Source organism: Euprymna scolopes, chromosome 3 (assembly GCF_053919585.1).
Source record: "Euprymna scolopes isolate OS-2025 chromosome 3, ASM5391958v1, whole genome shotgun sequence".
NCBI lineage: Eukaryota > Metazoa > Mollusca > Cephalopoda > Sepiida > Sepiolidae > Euprymna > Euprymna scolopes.
Window position 1 is genome coordinate 76,041,838 of NC_136484.1, and position 17,847 is coordinate 76,059,684.

The window sequence follows — 17,847 nt, forward strand, 5'->3', positions numbered from 1 at the left end:
GTCCTATCATCTGCTTGAAAATCTCACTAACCCTTATTTGAAGTGAACACGATTTAGTTCACTGCTTAGAAAACACGTAGAAAATGTTAATGTTTCTCACACATTTTACCAACACTCACTGATCCACTTACTTTTCACACACACACACACACACACACATTAAGCAGTCAGCATGTCTGCCTTAAATAGTCACCATCTATCTCACATCTATTCAAGGGAAGTAACTCAGTTCTTTTATCAATTATGTAGCATATTTTTCAGTTTCATATTTTTTAATAAATAGCTTAAATAGATCTGAATTTTTTAGATGCAGATTGATTATACATATTTATTTGGATTCTTCAGACTACTGTTCTCATCTTCAGTGTTATTTTCACAATCTCTTAGTCAATGTAACCTCTGTCTTTTTTCAGCTGTATGTTGTCGAACTCAGGAATCTTTCTGTCAAACTTGGAAATCTGCACTCTTTATTTAGTCCATGCTCTCATTTCATCAGCCCATGACTAGGTAGAACGACTTTTTAATCTCTTTATATATTAAAGCTTTTTGATATTCTTTTAACCTCACTTTTGTCTCACTTTTGTATAGTTTTCCACATTTACATGGAACCTCATGCACACAGTTTTTAGTCATGATTTTTTCACTCACACAAAATGCTTCTGGAGAGTTGTATTGCTCTTGAATATTGTCCTGATATTATTGGAAATTTTTTCAACAAGCACTTCATGTATAATATACTAACTGCGGTGAGTTTTCGGTGGTATTCTTTGGTGTTTGATCCAGATTTCTTGGAGTTGATGTCATGCTCTTTAAATACTTGTTTTGGTGGAGGGTTTCTCTTAAACTGTCCATCTCCTCTTGATATGTATTGATGTTGTTGATATGCTATTATTATTGCCTTTGCTTGGTGCTGTAAGCAAGGGACAATTCCTTTCTTTAAATTATATCAATCGTGGGAGTTGAAATTTAAGTATTGCCCAGTGAAAGTTGGCTTTCAATATATATATATGACATAAACGCCTGATCAGTGTGAGTTATCAGTACATCTATAAACGATAATTAGTTATTATATTCCTATTTTCATCATGAACTGTATAGATCAGAGTTTCACAAACTTTTTCAATCTAATACCCCTTTTACTTCTAGAATAGACTGCTAACGCCTATTATCCCATAAACACATGTAAGCTTTTTTTTGAAGTGGAAACAACAATATTATAAGCAAAATATGTATTTAAAAACAATAATATAGTCCACAAGCTCGATTTCATTAGCTTGTAGACATTGTATTTGATCCTGACAATAACTCTCAAAGCATCAAACATCTAGCAATCAGCAAAGACATGTTGTATGAAGCATTCAAACCGTCACTGAATTGTTGTCAAATGACAGAAAACATATTTTAAATAGTTTTTTGTGACTGAAAATCAGCTATATTTTTGTCTGCTTTATCAGAGTATATTTTTGTCAAATGTTCCAAAAGTCTCAAAGGTTTCATGGTTTCATCTGAAAACGCTTTCTCACACAGCAGACATATAAGTTTCTGTTGTTTCTGTGGTGCCGATACAAATCCATATTTCAGTTATTCCATGCTATACTGTCTACACTTCTTTTTTGCTTTCTATTGGGTTGCCATTCATTATTCTGGAAAAAACACATTTAAGAAATATATATATATATATATATATATATATATATATATATGTGTGTGTGTGTGTGTGATATATAACGATAAAGCTACAGCTTACGTGTATGTATGTGTGTGTATGTTTCTGTGTATATGTCTGTATGTGTTTGTATATGTTTATGCGGGTGAATATTTGTATATCTGTGTGTGTGTTTGGAGGGATTTGAGTGAATGAATGTGTGTAAGCGTACATGTGTGTGTTCATGAAACATGTATGAACGCTTTGCTAAAAATGGAAAGATATATCAAAAAGCTTATCAGAACTGACTTAACATTTCAGGTTTAGCTTTTTTTGAGAAAGAAAAATAAAAAAAATAGATCTCAAGTTTTTTGTTTTTCGGTTTCGAATGCTTCCGATTTTTAGTATACATTGCACAGTAACCCTTTTCAACCATTTGGTAGTTTTCTTACATTAATAGACTCCTATTCTGTCACATTTTTAGTATATTTAAAAAATTTGAATATTACAGGATTGAAATTAAAGTGAAATGTTCACATTCTTGAAACGAGCTTTGGAAACAAAACATGTTTGTTGACTGTGAGATTCATCAGTTTGAAAAACTCTATCGATGCAGAAACATGATAGAACTTTCTTCTGAAAGTAAGATTCATGAGGGTGAAGAATATAATGGATGAAATCTTTGACCGTGAGTCACCTAGTACAAAGAAATAGTTTTTCGTTTCTGTAACTATTCTTGAAGTGACTGAAAATCAGTTATATTTTTGCCTGCCATATCAAAGTGTATTTTTGTCAAATGTTCCAAAAGTCTCAAAGGTTTCATGGTTTCATCTGAAAACGCTTTCTCACACAGCAGACATATAAGTTTCTGTTGTTTCTGTGGTGTCGATACAAATCCATATTTCAGTTATTCCATGCTATACTGTCTACACTTCTTTTTTGCTTTCTGTTGGGTTGCCATTCATTATTCTGGAAAAAAAAAATATATATACATATATGCTTAATATAGAGTACATAAGTAATATATAAAACTAAAGGTAAAGCTTAGGTGTGTGTATGAGTGTGTAGGTAAGCTATGTCTGTATGTGTGTGTGTGGGTTTATGTGTATATGTGTGAGTGCATGTGTACATGTCTGTGTGTGTGTGTATGACAAGTAGATCTTTTATAAAAGTACTGACTGCATCTACCATTTTAGTAACTTCTAGTATTGGGACGATGAATCAGAATTGGAAAAATCTAAACATTTTGGGGTATCAAAATCGGAATCAGAAAATTTGAGCTTTATTTCCGATTCCAAAAACGATTCTTTTAATGTTTTTATTGACAAGTAAAAATGAAACAAACACAATGTATTTATTTATTAGAATATTGTTTATTTACAACATAAAACTAAGAGACGTTTTTGAAGGTTAAGGATCCCATTCTTAGATCTAACATTGAATTTTATTTTATTTATTAGTAAGTCATGGTAAACAAAGTAAACATTTGAGAGTTCAAATTTCTCATAGTACCTATTTATTACATGTGAATATGATGGTTCTCAGTTGACTATTAAAATGCCGTTGTCTGATCATTGCATGTATATCTTGTGAAATAATTAATGGTTTGTATTTTTTCGCTTTGAAACTTTTTAAACTTAATTCTTATTTCTTATCGAAATTAATTAAGGTATGACTGTTAAACTATCTCTAAAATAACTATTTTTACTGAATTTCGGTAAAGATGCCACTAGTAATAATGGCACAGATTGATAAATAGGAAAATATGGCACAAATGAAAAATATTGATTAAAATCTCACAATTTATCAAAATGCATAAATATAATACATAAATGAAAATCATTTAGAAGTTTGTCAAATTAAAAAAATTATATTTACATTTAAAAGTACACCCCAATGAGATTCTACATTTCTTAGGCGATTACATGTGACCACAATAAAAAATAATTATTTTAAAATTTAGAGTCGAAGTTTCTTGTGCATATAAATTTAATGTAAAATAATTCCTCATTTCCAGACTATTCTAACTTTTTAGAGCAGTTAACTAAATGTTTTACCGCTAACCCTATATCTGACCGTCAAAATCCACATATAATCGCTTTATATTTTGTATTACCACCTGACCTTAGTGTCAGTAAGAGGAAGACAGTGTGTCTTTTATAACTTTTAACACTATAGTATATTCTATACTAAAGTTTGATCAGGAACGCTAACATGGTCAAGATTTAAAACAAAAAAAATCCATTACATATCCTTAAAACACTGTCCAGTCCAAAAAGAGTGATCATTTTATGTTAAATTTATATGTGAAACTGATGTTTGATTGTTGTTATTTATTTTATCCCTAAATTTTAGGCTGTTTACATGTATACGTCGAAAAATTAGAAAATCGCATTTTCTTTTAGGGAAAATTAGTATAGGGTGCATTAAGTCTAGTAATACATTATTTTCTTTCACAACAGTTATAATTTCAAAAAGTTATAATTTCAAAAAGTTATAATTTCAAAAAGTTATAATTTCAAAATGTTATAATTTCAAAATGTTATAATTTCAAAAAGTTATAATTTCAAAATGTTATAATTTCAAAATGTTATAATTTCAAAATGTTAGAATTTCAAAAAGTTATAATTTCAAAAAGTTATAATTTCAAAAAGTTATAATTTCAAAATGTTATAATTTCAAAATGTTATAATTTCAAAAAGTTATAATTTCAAAAAGTTATAATTTTAAAAGTAATAATTTCAAAAAGTTATAATTTCAAAATGTTATAATTTCAAAAATTTATAATTTCAAAAAGTTATAATTTCAAAAAGTTATAATTTCAAAAAGTTATAATTTCAAAAAGTTATAATTTCAAAAAGTTATAATTTCAAAATGTTATAATTTCAAAAAGTTATAATTTCAAAATGTTATAATTTCAAAATGTTATAATTTCAAAAAGTTATAATTTCAAAAAGTTATAATTTCAAAAAGTTATAATTTCAAAAAGTTATAATTTCAAAAAGTTATAATTTCAAAATGTTATAATTTCAAAAAGTTATAATTTCAAAAAGTTATAATTTCAAAAAGTTATAATTTCAAAATGTTATAATTTCAAAATGTTATAATTTCAAAAAGTTATAATTTCAAAAAGTTATAATTTCAAAATGTTATAATTTCAAAATGTTATAATTTCAAAAAGTTATAATTTCAAAAAGTTATAATTTCAAAAAGTTATAATTTCAAAAAGTTATAATTTCAAAATGTTATAATTTCAAAATGTTATAATTTCAAAATGTTATAATTTCAAAATGTTATAATTTCAAAAAGTTATAATTTCAAAAAGTTATAATTTCAAAATGTTATAATTTCAAAATGTTATAATTTCAAAAAGTTATAATTTCAAAAAGTTACAATTTCAAAATGTTATAATTTCAAAAAGTTATAATTTCAAAAAGTTATAATTTCAAAATGTTATAATTTCAAAATGTTATAATTTCAAAATGTTATAATTTCAAAAAGTTATAATTTCAAAATGTTATAATTTCAAAATGTTATAATTTCAAAAAGTTATAATTTCAAAATGTTATAATTTCAAAAAGTTATAATTTCAAAAAGTTATAATTTCAAAAAGTTATAATTTCAAAAAGTTACAATTTCAAAATGTTATAATTTCAAAAAGTTATAATTTCAAAAAATTATAATTTCAAAAAGTTATAATTTCAAAAAGTTATAATTTCAAAATGTTATAATTTCAAAATGTTATAATTTCAAAAAGTCATAATTTCAAAAAGTTATAATTTCAAAATGTTATAATTTCAAAAAGTTATAGTTTCAAAATGTTATAATTTCAAAATGTTATAATTTCAAAACATTATAATTTCAAAAAGTTATAATTTCAAAAAGTTATAATTTCAAAAAGTTATAATTTCAAAAAGTTATAATTTCAAAATGTTATAATTTCAAAAAGTTATAATTTCAAAAAGTTATAATTTCAAAATGTTATAATTTCAAAATGTTATAATTTCAAAAAGTTATAATTTCAAAAAGTTATCATTTCAAAATGTTATAATTTCAAAAAGTTATAATTTCAAAATGTTATAATTTCAAAAAGTTATAATTTCAAAAAGTTATATTGTCAAAATGTAAAAATTTCAAAAAGTTATAAATTAAATTCTGTGCATTTATATGTGAGGAGTTGGATCTAATTTTATAAGCAATTACATATAGTTTATGGGCTTGACAGTTGGACTTGGGATTAGTTGCAAAAATTTGCATCCCTGAAAGTTAGAATAACTCGGAAATAATGATCTTTTTACATTAAATTTATACACGAAACCCTAAATTCTAAAAGAATTTTATTTTCTTTCTGACAAGTTTTTCAAGATGTTCATATATAATCTCCTAAAAACATGAAATGTCATTGGGGGAGGAGGTGATTTAGCTCTGGTGTTAATCTACATATTATTATTATTATTATTATTATTATTATTATTATTATTATTATTATTATTATTATTATTATTATTATTATTATTATTATTATTATTATTATTATTATTATTATTATTATTATTATTATTATTATTATTATTATTATTATTATTATTATTATTATTATTATTATTATTATTATTATTATTATTATTATTATTATTATTATTATTATTATTATTATTATTATTATTATTATTATTATTATTATTATTATTATTATTATTATTATTATTATTATTATTATTATTATTATTATTATTATTATTATTATTATTATTATTATTATTATTATTATTATTATTATTATTATTATTATTATTATTATTATTATTATTATTATTATTATTATTATTATTATTATTATTATTATTATTATTATTATTATTATTATTATTATTATTATTATTATTATTATTATTATTATTATTATTATTATTATTATTATTATTATTATTATTATTATTATTATTATTATTATTATTATTATTATTATTATTATTATTATTATTATTATTATTATTATTATTATTATTATTATTATTATTATTATTATTATTATTATTATTATTATTATTATTATTATTATTATTATTATTATTATTATTATTATTATTATTATTATTATTATTATTATTATTATTATTATTATTATTATTATTATTATTATTATTATTATTATTATTATTATTATTATTATTATTATTATTATTATTATTATTATTATTATTATTATTATTATTATTATTATTATTATTATTATTATTATTATTATTATTATTATTATTATTATTATTATTATTATTATTATTATTATTATTATTATTATTATTATTATTATTATTATTATTATTATTATTATTATTATTATTATTATTATTATTATTATTATTATTATTATTATTATTATTATTATTATTATTATTATTATTATTATTATTATTATTATTATTATTATTATTATTATTATTATTATTATTATTATTATTATTATTATTATTATTATTATTATTATTATTATTATTATTATTATTATTATTATTATTATTATTATTATTATTATTATTATTATTATTATTATTATTATTATTATTATTATTATTATTATTATTATTATTATTATTATTATTATTATTATTATTATTATTATTATTATTATTATTATTATTATTATTATTATTATTATTATTATTATTATTATTATTATTATTATTATTATTATTATTATTATTATTATTATTATTATTATTATTATTATTATTATTATTATTATTATTATTATTATTATTATTATTATTATTATTATTATTATTTTTTTTTTTTTTTTTTTTTTTTTTTTTTTTTTTTTTTTTTTTTTTTTTTTTTTTTGAAAATATTCGGTAGAAATGAAAAGAAATGGAGAGACTGGTAGAACTCGTGGGGACATACTCAGAAGACATTGGGATGGAGTTTTGGATTAGTAAATGTGCGGTTCTGGTGTTGAAAAGAGGAGTAAAGGTTCATTCAAATGAAATAGTGCTGCCAAATGGAGAAATCATGAAAGAAATAGAAGATACAGGGTATAAGTACTTGGGAGTGTTGGAGGGTGTAGGCATCATGAACAGAGAAATGAAGGAGAAAATCAGCAAGGAGTATCTTAGAAGACTGAAACTAATTGCAAAGTCGAAACTGTATGGAGGAAACCTAATGAAAGCAGTGAATGCATAGGCAGTCAGTGTTTTGAGATACAGTGCAGGAATTTTAGAATGGTCTGACAAGGATTTGCATACCATGGATATCAAAACAAGAAAAGTTTTAGCAATGTTTGGTATATTTCACATTCGAAGTAGCGTAGCAAGGCTGTATCAAAAGAGGAAAGATGGTGGGAGAGGATTGAAAAGTGTAAAAGATTGTGTTAGAACCGAGGAGATGTCGTTGAAGGAGCATGTGGTTATAAGTGAGGAGTGGATACTTAAGGTTGTGGCCAATGAAGTGGAGGTATGTAAGACCAGGGCTGATTATGTGAAACGTATGGATAGAGAAAGGGCAGAGGAAGTGGCTAGGAAGAAAATGCATGGAAGGTTCTTCCAGGATATAGCAGAAGTGGCTGATGAAAGATCATGGCAATGGCTTAGAGCTGGGTATCTGACTAAGGGTACTGAAGCTTTTGTTTGTGCAGCACAAGAGCAGGCATTAGGAACACGATTGTTAAAAAAAGTGGTTCTAGGAGAGGAAGTTGCCGCAGAATGCCGGATTTGTGGTAAGACCTCAGAGTCAATTGCGCACCTTGCAGCAGGGTGTAGTGAACTGGCCCAGAGAGAGTACCACTAAAGACACGATCGCATGGGACTCCAGATATATTGGGAGGTGTGTAAAAGGGTTGGAGTGAAGTGTGCTGGAAAATGGTTTGAGGAGGTGTCTGATGAAGTGAGAACATGTGAGGATGGCAAGGTATGGTGGGACAAAAGTGTCATAATGATTGGAACATAATCGTCCGGATTTGGTCGTCATTGACAAGGCCTCAAAAAACTGGCAGATTGTAGACTTTTCAGTATACTGGGGCAGGAATGTGAAAGAGAAGGGGAATGAAAAGTGGAGCAATTATGCTCCATTGGCCTTGGAGATAAGGTATATACATGGGGTTAAAACACAAATAATCCCAGTCGTAGTTGGTACACTAGCAATAGTATCAAGTCGTCTGGAAGGACAATTGAAAAAACTACAAATCCCCAGACCTCTGCTATTGTAGGTGCCACCAACATCCTTGGGAAAGCCCTTGATCTTTGAAGCTCCTGATTTGAAGCTGGGATTAAGGGAAATCCTCTGGAAATGAATCCCATCCCTTTCCAAAGAGACGTTGATAAACGAAATCAGAATTATTATTATTACTATTATTATTATTATTATCATTATTATTACTATTATTATTATTATTATTATTATTATTATTATTATTATTATTAGTAGTAGTAGTAGTAGTAGTAGTAGTAGTAGTAATCTTGTTTTTCTTTTTACAGTACTTGTTATATTGGCAATAACTGATTATAATTCCCCATCCAAAATGAGATTTTTGTTTTTTCTAAATTAATAAACTCTTTATTTAGGACTTTTCTTTTTATTTTATGAAGAGTCACGGGTAGTTATCTTATTGTCTTGTACACAATCGTCTTCATTTCACCATTAGTTTCTAGAAAAGAGATCATGGAATCTTCTAATGATTCTCTTTGTTTCAGAACCAGTCTGGATGTTTTCACTGAGAAGTATTCCATTTTAAAATTGTAAGTTAGTATGATTGTCCCCCACCTCTGCAGTCTGTTGGCTGTATATATATTTTTGAACTGAAAATAGTGAGAAACTGCTTATGGTCCGTTTGTAATGTAAAATATCTTCTGTGTATATAACTGGAATTTTGTGACTGCGAAGGCGATTGTTAGTGCCTTCTTTTCAATCTGAAGGTTATGCATGTTAGGAATGAAAGCTTGATAATAATTTGCTAATCCTAGGAGATGTAAGATTTTCAGTAGCCGGCATATTCTTAATTGCAGTGGCCTTCTGTTGTCCTTATCTATTATATGCCACAGATATTTGATTCCTTTCATGAAGAAATCACATATTCCTTCTTTAATTTTGAAAAAAAAACAACACTTTTTTGTATGTATGTTGTTCCATACTTTTACTTGTTATTAAGATGTAATGTAAGCAACCATAAAATCAAGTTCAGCCAGTATAGTGTCCATAACTTATAGGAAAATTGATTGAGCGAATTAGACAACAAAAGCATACCTTTTAAACTTGTATAATCCATTATGCATTTTTATACATAATAACTTGAAACTTTCTTCGTCTACAGACATTTGGAGGTAAGCATCACAAAGGCCGATCTTTGTCAAATATTTGCCTCTATTTAATTTTGTAAAAACTTCTGGGGTTAGTTGCACATAATCATAATCTTTGAGTACAGAATTTAAACCAGTAAATAAGTTAGCACAAGCGTGAATTTCTTTGAATTTTTTTTTTTTTTTTATAGACAGTAGATGCTGTCCACTGGCTATACTTCACTTTTGATAAAATACCGTTTCACATTAAACTGTCTAATTTCTCATTGATTTTTTTTTAACGAGGCAAAAAAATATTCCATTTTTTTTGCTTAAATATTGGCTGGACGTTTTCTTTTAGTTTGAATTTTCTTATCAGTTTTTTACATCAACCAAAGACATCTGAGAAAACTTTGGGAAAGGTTTCTTTTAATTCTTTTGTAGTTTTTCTTGGTCATGAGACTTTTTATTTTCTGGCAAAAAGTATTGATCGATAAATCCCAGACATTAAATTGTTGCGTATTGTGCCAAATAAATTATCAGTATTTTTTAACATGTACATTTAAAATTTTTTGTAACCTCGCAGAAAGCAACGTTTGGAAGCACCCTCGGATTTAATTTTTGTACCAGTCACCAATCTCGCAATTTTGTTGGTTTTTAGTATGGTTGGTTTATTCAAACTTTTCCATGTATGTAAATTGATTGTAGACAAATCAGACCTAAAGTCTAATTGTAATTTGACATTTATGTTCAGAATTTTTATTTGTATGTTATTTGTTATATTCGTGCCATCCTCATTATCTGTTCTTATGGATTTAAGCAGTTGTATTTCCTTTATTTGCTCTGCTATGTGAACTTTTATACCCAAATTTATTACAAGTTAAACAGGTTTTTTAAACGATATGGATAGTATTTAAACTGATGAACGGCTCTACAATGGCAACAAGTGCTAGGTGGTAATTTTCTTTGATTTCTATTGGTTTGACTTGTTTTTGTAGGAGAGTTGGAATTTGCTTTCTGATGTATCTTCCTTATGTGAGAAATACCCAACTCTTAAATATCTTTTTAAGTCTTGTGTGATACTTATAAGTCTTTAGTAGTCTTCAGTTAAGTTAAGTTGTAACGTTAAGTTTGGTTCTTCTTTTAGCTTGATTAGCATTCTTCATCTACTTTTTGCAACTTTCGCAGATACGAGTCTGCACACAAATATTAAGCATTTAAAGTATTCCATGCTAAGTTCAGAAAGTTTGAAATCGTAACAGTGTTTATTTATGACTGATGCAAACGTTAAGTAGTCTTCATTGTCTTTTTTTTGTTGTTAAGTTTAGACATTTCCCCCTTTTATGAAACTAGGAAGTTTGAGGGCTAAATAGTTCTGATAGAAGTGTAACAACTTCAGGAAAACTCAAGTCGCTAGTTTTTTGGTGTAAAATATAAACCACGAATTTATTATGGTCGTACTCCCTAATTTTCAGAGGAATAGATGAACATTTTAGAATCTGCAAATTTTTCACAATCTATTTTATATAGATCTTTATACCTTCTGAAATATGAAGCCAAGATTTTATCCTCGTCTAAGGAATAAGTGAAGTTGTCAATTACAATTCAAATAGTATTTTGTACAAAATCATTTTCATTCTCAGTATTTTGACCCCTATTCGACAATGTTTGTAATAATAATTCTTCAAACTGTGGTTGTTTTTGCAGCAATCTTTCTTCATTTTTGTTGTTAGTGTTGTTGTTGTTCATCCTGTAATCTTTCTTTGTTTTTCTATTGTTATTCTAATAGTAATTTTAAAAATGTTTCTTCATTTGATGCTGCTGATCCATCTGGTATTTGACCAATTTAAGCCTAGTGAATGTAAAGTCTTCTGTGTTTAAAAAGTGCTTTTATAAGTATGGCTTTATAGATTTCGATTCTATTCTGCTAACATAAAAAACAAGCAAAGTATAAAACCTTTTATTTTTCTTGGCGAAAAAAGAAAAACAGATTGCTGTTTTTATGTAAAGATTTTTACAGTTGAACTTTAGTCAGTAGTATAATAAAGGTTTATAATTTCGACAATAATGCTTTTTTTTCTTCTAAGGGAGGAAAAATTATGTATTCCTTTCTTGTTAAACAGTCATGAAATAAAATGAAATCACTGACTTCTTAGAGAGAAAAAGAAAATAATTCACTCTAGCTGAGAAAAATCTAACTTACTTTTAGTTTTAAATTCTGCCTTTATTTTTTTAATCTTTAAGGTTGCTGAGAAATGTCGCTATTGTTTCTCTACATTTGTTTTTTTTTAATAACTGGTTTTAAATCTTTGTTGCCTGTATTGTTGTGTCCGTTTTAAGGTTTTTGAGTAAAAAGTTCCTGTAATCTGAAGCAATAAAAAAATGATTGACAGCAGATCCAACAACATTTGCATGATTTCTTAAATCTGCTGTGTTCCCTTTGCTGTCAAAGACTTGACCCTTTCTTTCATCTTTCTTATCGCAACCACTCCCCTCACATTCAAATTATATTTCAAAACTATACGCCTCCATAATCTTTAAAAGCCATTTCACATCATATAGATTTTATGGTAATAGTTAGCTAACGTACTTCCTAACTTCTGGTGTGTCTGCTACCGGAAGCGATGTAAGGCAAATCAGTTTCTTCACTTTTTTCTCTCGTGCCTATATCTACTCTGTGTATGTACTCTTTTTTATTATGTTTTAGCAGTCTATTCTTTTTTTAGTTAATAATCGTTGAAAAGATTTTTGGGTCTTATTTTAATAAACAATTATTGAAATTAGTTTTATTTTTTAAAGAATTATTGAAAACACTTTTTGCACTATCTTTTTTAAAGAATTATTTTTCTTAATTATTATTGTATATTTTTCTATAATCTCATTTTCTTATATTTTATTTCAATAAATCGCTTCACAACAGAAATGCTGAAGAACAATAAAAATGAAGGAACTGATTTGCCCTGTCACCGCTTCTGGTAGCAGACACACTTGAAAATTAGGAAGTACATTAGCTGACTATAACCGACTACTTCTATAGTGCTCCATACATGATCAGACTTTATCCCTCACTACACACTCAGACTTAACTAGCTCTCACTACACAACCAAACACAACTAGCCCTCCATACACGGCTAGACACAATTTCATATACTTGTTGATTTTCAAACATAAAATGTCTAACTTGACTCGTAATTATATTCTCCAGAAAATGATGACTCCAATTTTCAAACTGTCCGACTATCATTAAACTTCTTAATAACATACTGATTCCAATTCTAAAAAATCTGACTGAAATTGTAATTTAATCTTTTCTATAACGTGAAACTCCAATTTTCAAAAGTCCAGCTCTCAAATTGTATAAACAATTCTCTAACACATGCCAACGCCAACTTTAAAAAATCTGACTCTCATTTCGTAATTAAAACTTCTCTATAACATGGCAATTCTAACTCTCATGGCCACATTAATGTTACTTTTCTCACCAAAATAGTTTATAATCTAAAATGAAAAAAATAGAAAGTGACAGCACTCCCACAATATTTGCATGACTTCTTAAATTCAGCATTTTCCCTTTACTGCCAAACACTTGACCCTTTCTCCTCCACAATTCGTCTTTCTTATCGCAGCCAGTCTTCTTGTATGAGAATTATATTTTAAAACCACAGTTCCTTAAAAATTCTTTATGGTCAGTGTTATTGGTTTGAGTTGCTTAATTTTCCTCCTTACCAGTGTTGTGGTCCCATAAGGGTAGTTAGTGGAAACAAAATTGAACAGAAAAGCAAATACAACAAATGAAGAGGATTGTGCCACCAGTGCAAAAGTCTAGCATAACTGCCAAGAAACATATTCTCTCAGTCTTTATAGTGAGTGAAACAATTCATTATTATCTGTAAGATTGCGCACCATAACAATGAGTCAGTTTTCAATGTGTGCATCTTTGAAGTGTACTTGTACATTAGTTGAGCAATATGCATATGATTCATTTGGCACTGGATCTAGAAGTCCATAAAAGTCTCTTATTATTTACCTTTTGACACCTTTTTTCACCAGCAACCTGAATTAACGTTCAAGAACATACTCATATGTATGGCGTATAGAAGTGGTGAGTTTATCAGGTTTGTGTTTAACTATCTGACTCCATAGAAATACATAAAACAGACATTGTATTTTAAGGGTAAAAAAGCAACTTTATTTATTAGTGTGAGGTATGTAGAGAGAAAGAGAGAGAGAGAGAGAGAGAGAGAGAGAGAGAGAGAGAGAGAGAGAGAGAGAGACCGTTTTATTGGTAGAAGATAATGTTTGTGAATGTGTGTGAGAAAAGTCAACGTGGAGAGAAATCCACAAAAGGAGAATGTTCATTTGGTTTGTACTTATCAGTTTAGGTGGAAACAAAATTGGCTTGAATTTACTTCTGTGTCTTCTTTTTCTGGTTGTGTGAATTAGGGAGTGTTTAGTAATTGAAGGCGTTAGCCCATACATGAGAGCGTAATCAGCTTCAGTTCACTGGTGTCTTTTTTCTTCTTTTTTTTCTTCATTATATCTCTTATGGTTTGGTGACAGAATCCATCCATACATTTACTAACGTGGTGGGGCGAATTCCCTTTTCCTCATCTCTTTAGGTTGGGTGACAAAATTCGTCCGTACATTCACTAGCGCAGCAGGGCGAATCCTCTTCTCGAATGTTCTTTTTTTCAACCGGAAGTCCCGCGCTTTCTTCCGGTGCGCACAAGACCTTCATCTCCAACTGTTGACTTCTCCACCTTTGTTTTGAAGTCAACTCCTACCAATCCCCACATATGTGTTGGGTAAGGATGAAAGATGGAACAAAGAGAGTTTGGTCAGTAATTCAAATATTTATAAGAGCCTTTCGGGGCTCTAAAAACGTGCCAGCTAGATTGTAATGCAAGCATGTGTATTCTCTCTAGGAGGCGAACTTAGCAGCATGCATACCGCATATTTAACCGACATAAGTCCAGTTCAAACAGACTGAAGTATATAGAAGCTAGAAATAACATTAAGAAAGAAATAGCGACAGCTAAGAGAGAATTTACGGAAACCACTAAAAAACGCATCGAAGCACAAAAACTAGGAACTTGAGACTTCTGGAAAATCTACAACAGTGTAGTAAATAATGGGCAATCAACAATTCCCCTACTAACCAACAATCACGAGGTTGTCTCCTCAGCAACCGAGAAGGCTAATTTGCTTGCCAGTCGGTTTGCCTCAAACTCCACACTGGACCCTTCCAACCACCCCCTACCTGACTTTCCTATGCGGAGAGACGCCACGCTAGACGATCTAAAAATCACCCCTGCTCAGGTGCATGCTATCATAAAAAACCTTGACACTTCAAAAGTATGTGGACCCAAGCTCATCCCAGCTGTGTTATTAAAATATGTTCAGCCGAAGTAGCTCCAGTTCTCTCCAAACTCTACAACAAATGCCTTAATGAAGCTTGCTTTTCAGGCTGTTGGAAAACTGCTTCTGTTGTACCAGTATTCAAGAATTCTGGCGAAAGGACTGGCCCATTAAATTATCGCCCCATTAGCCTCCTCCCACTTTTTGCCAAAATATTTGAGACCTTAATTAACCATGCTCTAGTCCATCACCTTACAGATGCTAAACTTCTGACTGACAAACAATATGGATTTAGACAAGCCCGTTCCACAGCAGACATCCTAACTGTAATCTCTGAATGTATATACCATTCACTGGACAAAGCGGGGGAGGGCAGAGCAGTAGCTCTAGATATATCTAAGGCTTTTGACAGGGTATGGCATGGGGGTCTCCTCAGAAAAATTAGATCATACGGTATCACTGGTAGAATACTTAACATAATTAAATCCTTCTTAGATAAGTGAAAAATCCAGGTTGTCCTTCACGGTCGTACATCTAAACAATATGATATAAATGCAGGAATGTCCCAGGGGTCTATCCTTGGACCTCTATTGTTCCTGATATTCATAAATGACCTCCCTGACAAAATTGCCTCTGAGATGGGTATATATGCTGATGACACTACACTTTATAACAGGCACGACAGGAAGACGAATGAACACATTTCTAAAGAAATGGCAGAAACACTAGAGGAAGACCTCCAATCTGTAGTGGAATGGGGACAAAAATGGATGGTCACATTCAATGCCGCCAAGACTAAACTAGTTTCATTCAATAATTACAAGAAACCCTCTCTACCACCTATAGCAATGGCCAACGACTCTTTATCTGAGAGTATATCTTTCAAACTCCTTGGCCTAACGTTCACAGGAAACCTGAGTTGGAACAATTACATTGAAAGCATTGCCAGGGCCGCTGCAAGAAAGGTGGGCTCTCTCTACCGTGCTAGACAACTACTAACACCCGAAAGTATCCTGTACCTCTATAAGGCCACCATTCGCCTATGTATGGAGTATTGCTGTCACATTTGGGCTGGTGCATCTGCTACTAGTCTCTCGCACCTTGACAGGGTTCAAAAGAGAGTCGCAAACCTGATAGGCCCTGAACTGGCATCTAAGCTTCAGTCTCTGTCCCATCGACAAAATGTTGCATCCCTCTGCCTGTTCTACAAGTATTTTAGTGGTTAATGCTCTGATGAACTGCAAGCACTTGTGCCCCCACGACGTGAGCACCCTCGACAAACCCGACAGGCTGCTAAATCCCACCCCCACACTGTAGAGATCCGTAGATGTAAAAGATCTTTTTACTCCAATAGTTTCTTCCCCAGAACCGCCAGACTTTGGAATTCCATTCCAGGTTCCTGCTTCCCCAACAGTACTGACGTGCAGAAATTCAAGTGTAACGTGAACCGACATCTTGCTACCCAAATCCCTACATAGTACCCCAGTAGTTGTTGCCCCTGATAGTAGCCCTCTACACCAAAGTGGCAATTTGCCTTGTTTGGGGTGAAAGTGTAATAGTAATAAAAAAGTGCAGAAATATATGTTCAGCTTTTTATATTATAGATTGGCTTTCTGGATAGCTGAGAGAAACTGCTAAATAGAGATTGTGTCTAATGAAGAGTTGTTACACAAATAACACATTTACTATGTTGTTACGCTCAATAACTTAAAAATACTAAATTCCTTCAAAAGTACTTATTTGTAACGTTTTCAGCAATAATTACTTTCAAATATATTTGTAAAACAGTAAAGAATATGCCAAAATTAACAAAGGACTACAGAATATTTGATGATCAATTTACTTTAAAAATTAATTATAACGTTTACTTTGATAATTACAATCAAATAAATATTCATCAAATAATAATCAGAAAGAAAAAAAATATTGAAGCCAAATTTTTTAAAAGTCCATTTTGAAGGCCAGACTGCTTCATAAAAGGCCAAATTTGCAAAAAGATCAGGAAAAGTGTGAATGAACAAATAGAGTTATCTCCCGTTCCTAATGAATTAAAGCGCACCACTAGGTAGCGCTAGTGAAGAGAGTAAACATTTTGGCTTCCGTAGTGTTTCGGAATGGCTGATTTTGATACAATATTTCAAGAAGAAGACGATGCTGGCGGGCCCTTGGAAGAATTTCTTATTACCGTACCGGATCCTGTAATCATCCGAGGTGCAGGAAATGTCACGATGTAAGATTTATCTTTTATTTCGTTTCCAATATTTCGTAGTGTTATGTGCGTGTGTATGTTATGCTATAGTTGAGAATTTGCTTTGAACTAGAGAGAACTAATAATTTAATCTTTATATTTTCTTTTGTCAATTTTATACTATTTTCATTTTAATTAAGTACAAAGGATGATTACGTTTTTAAGTCTTAAAATAAATAAGATATAAAATATATGTTTTATGAGAAAGTCGTTTTTTTTTCTCTTTCCCTTGACGACTGCTGCCTTAGTTACAGGTTTTTAAAATTCAAGTCTTTTAAAAACTCGCATCTTGTTTTTCCGCCCACGAACATTTTTTAAGAAGAGAAAC

The 17,847-nt window shown here is 29.2% G+C and overlaps 1 protein-coding gene across 1 annotated transcript in view; it reads left to right on the forward strand.

The window, feature by feature from the left end:
* The first annotated feature begins 17,303 nt into the window (after nt 1–17,303).
* LOC145256329 (cysteine-rich hydrophobic domain-containing protein 2-like) overlaps nt 17,304–17,847 on the forward strand; it is a 157,127-nt gene continuing 156,583 nt past the window's right edge. Inside the window, exon 1 of the mRNA XM_080115107.1 lies at nt 17,304–17,501. Within this exon, the coding sequence (XP_079971233.1) occupies nt 17,386–17,501 (116 nt within the window). The 5' untranslated portion in view covers nt 17,304–17,385. The remainder of the gene's footprint in view (nt 17,502–17,847) is intronic.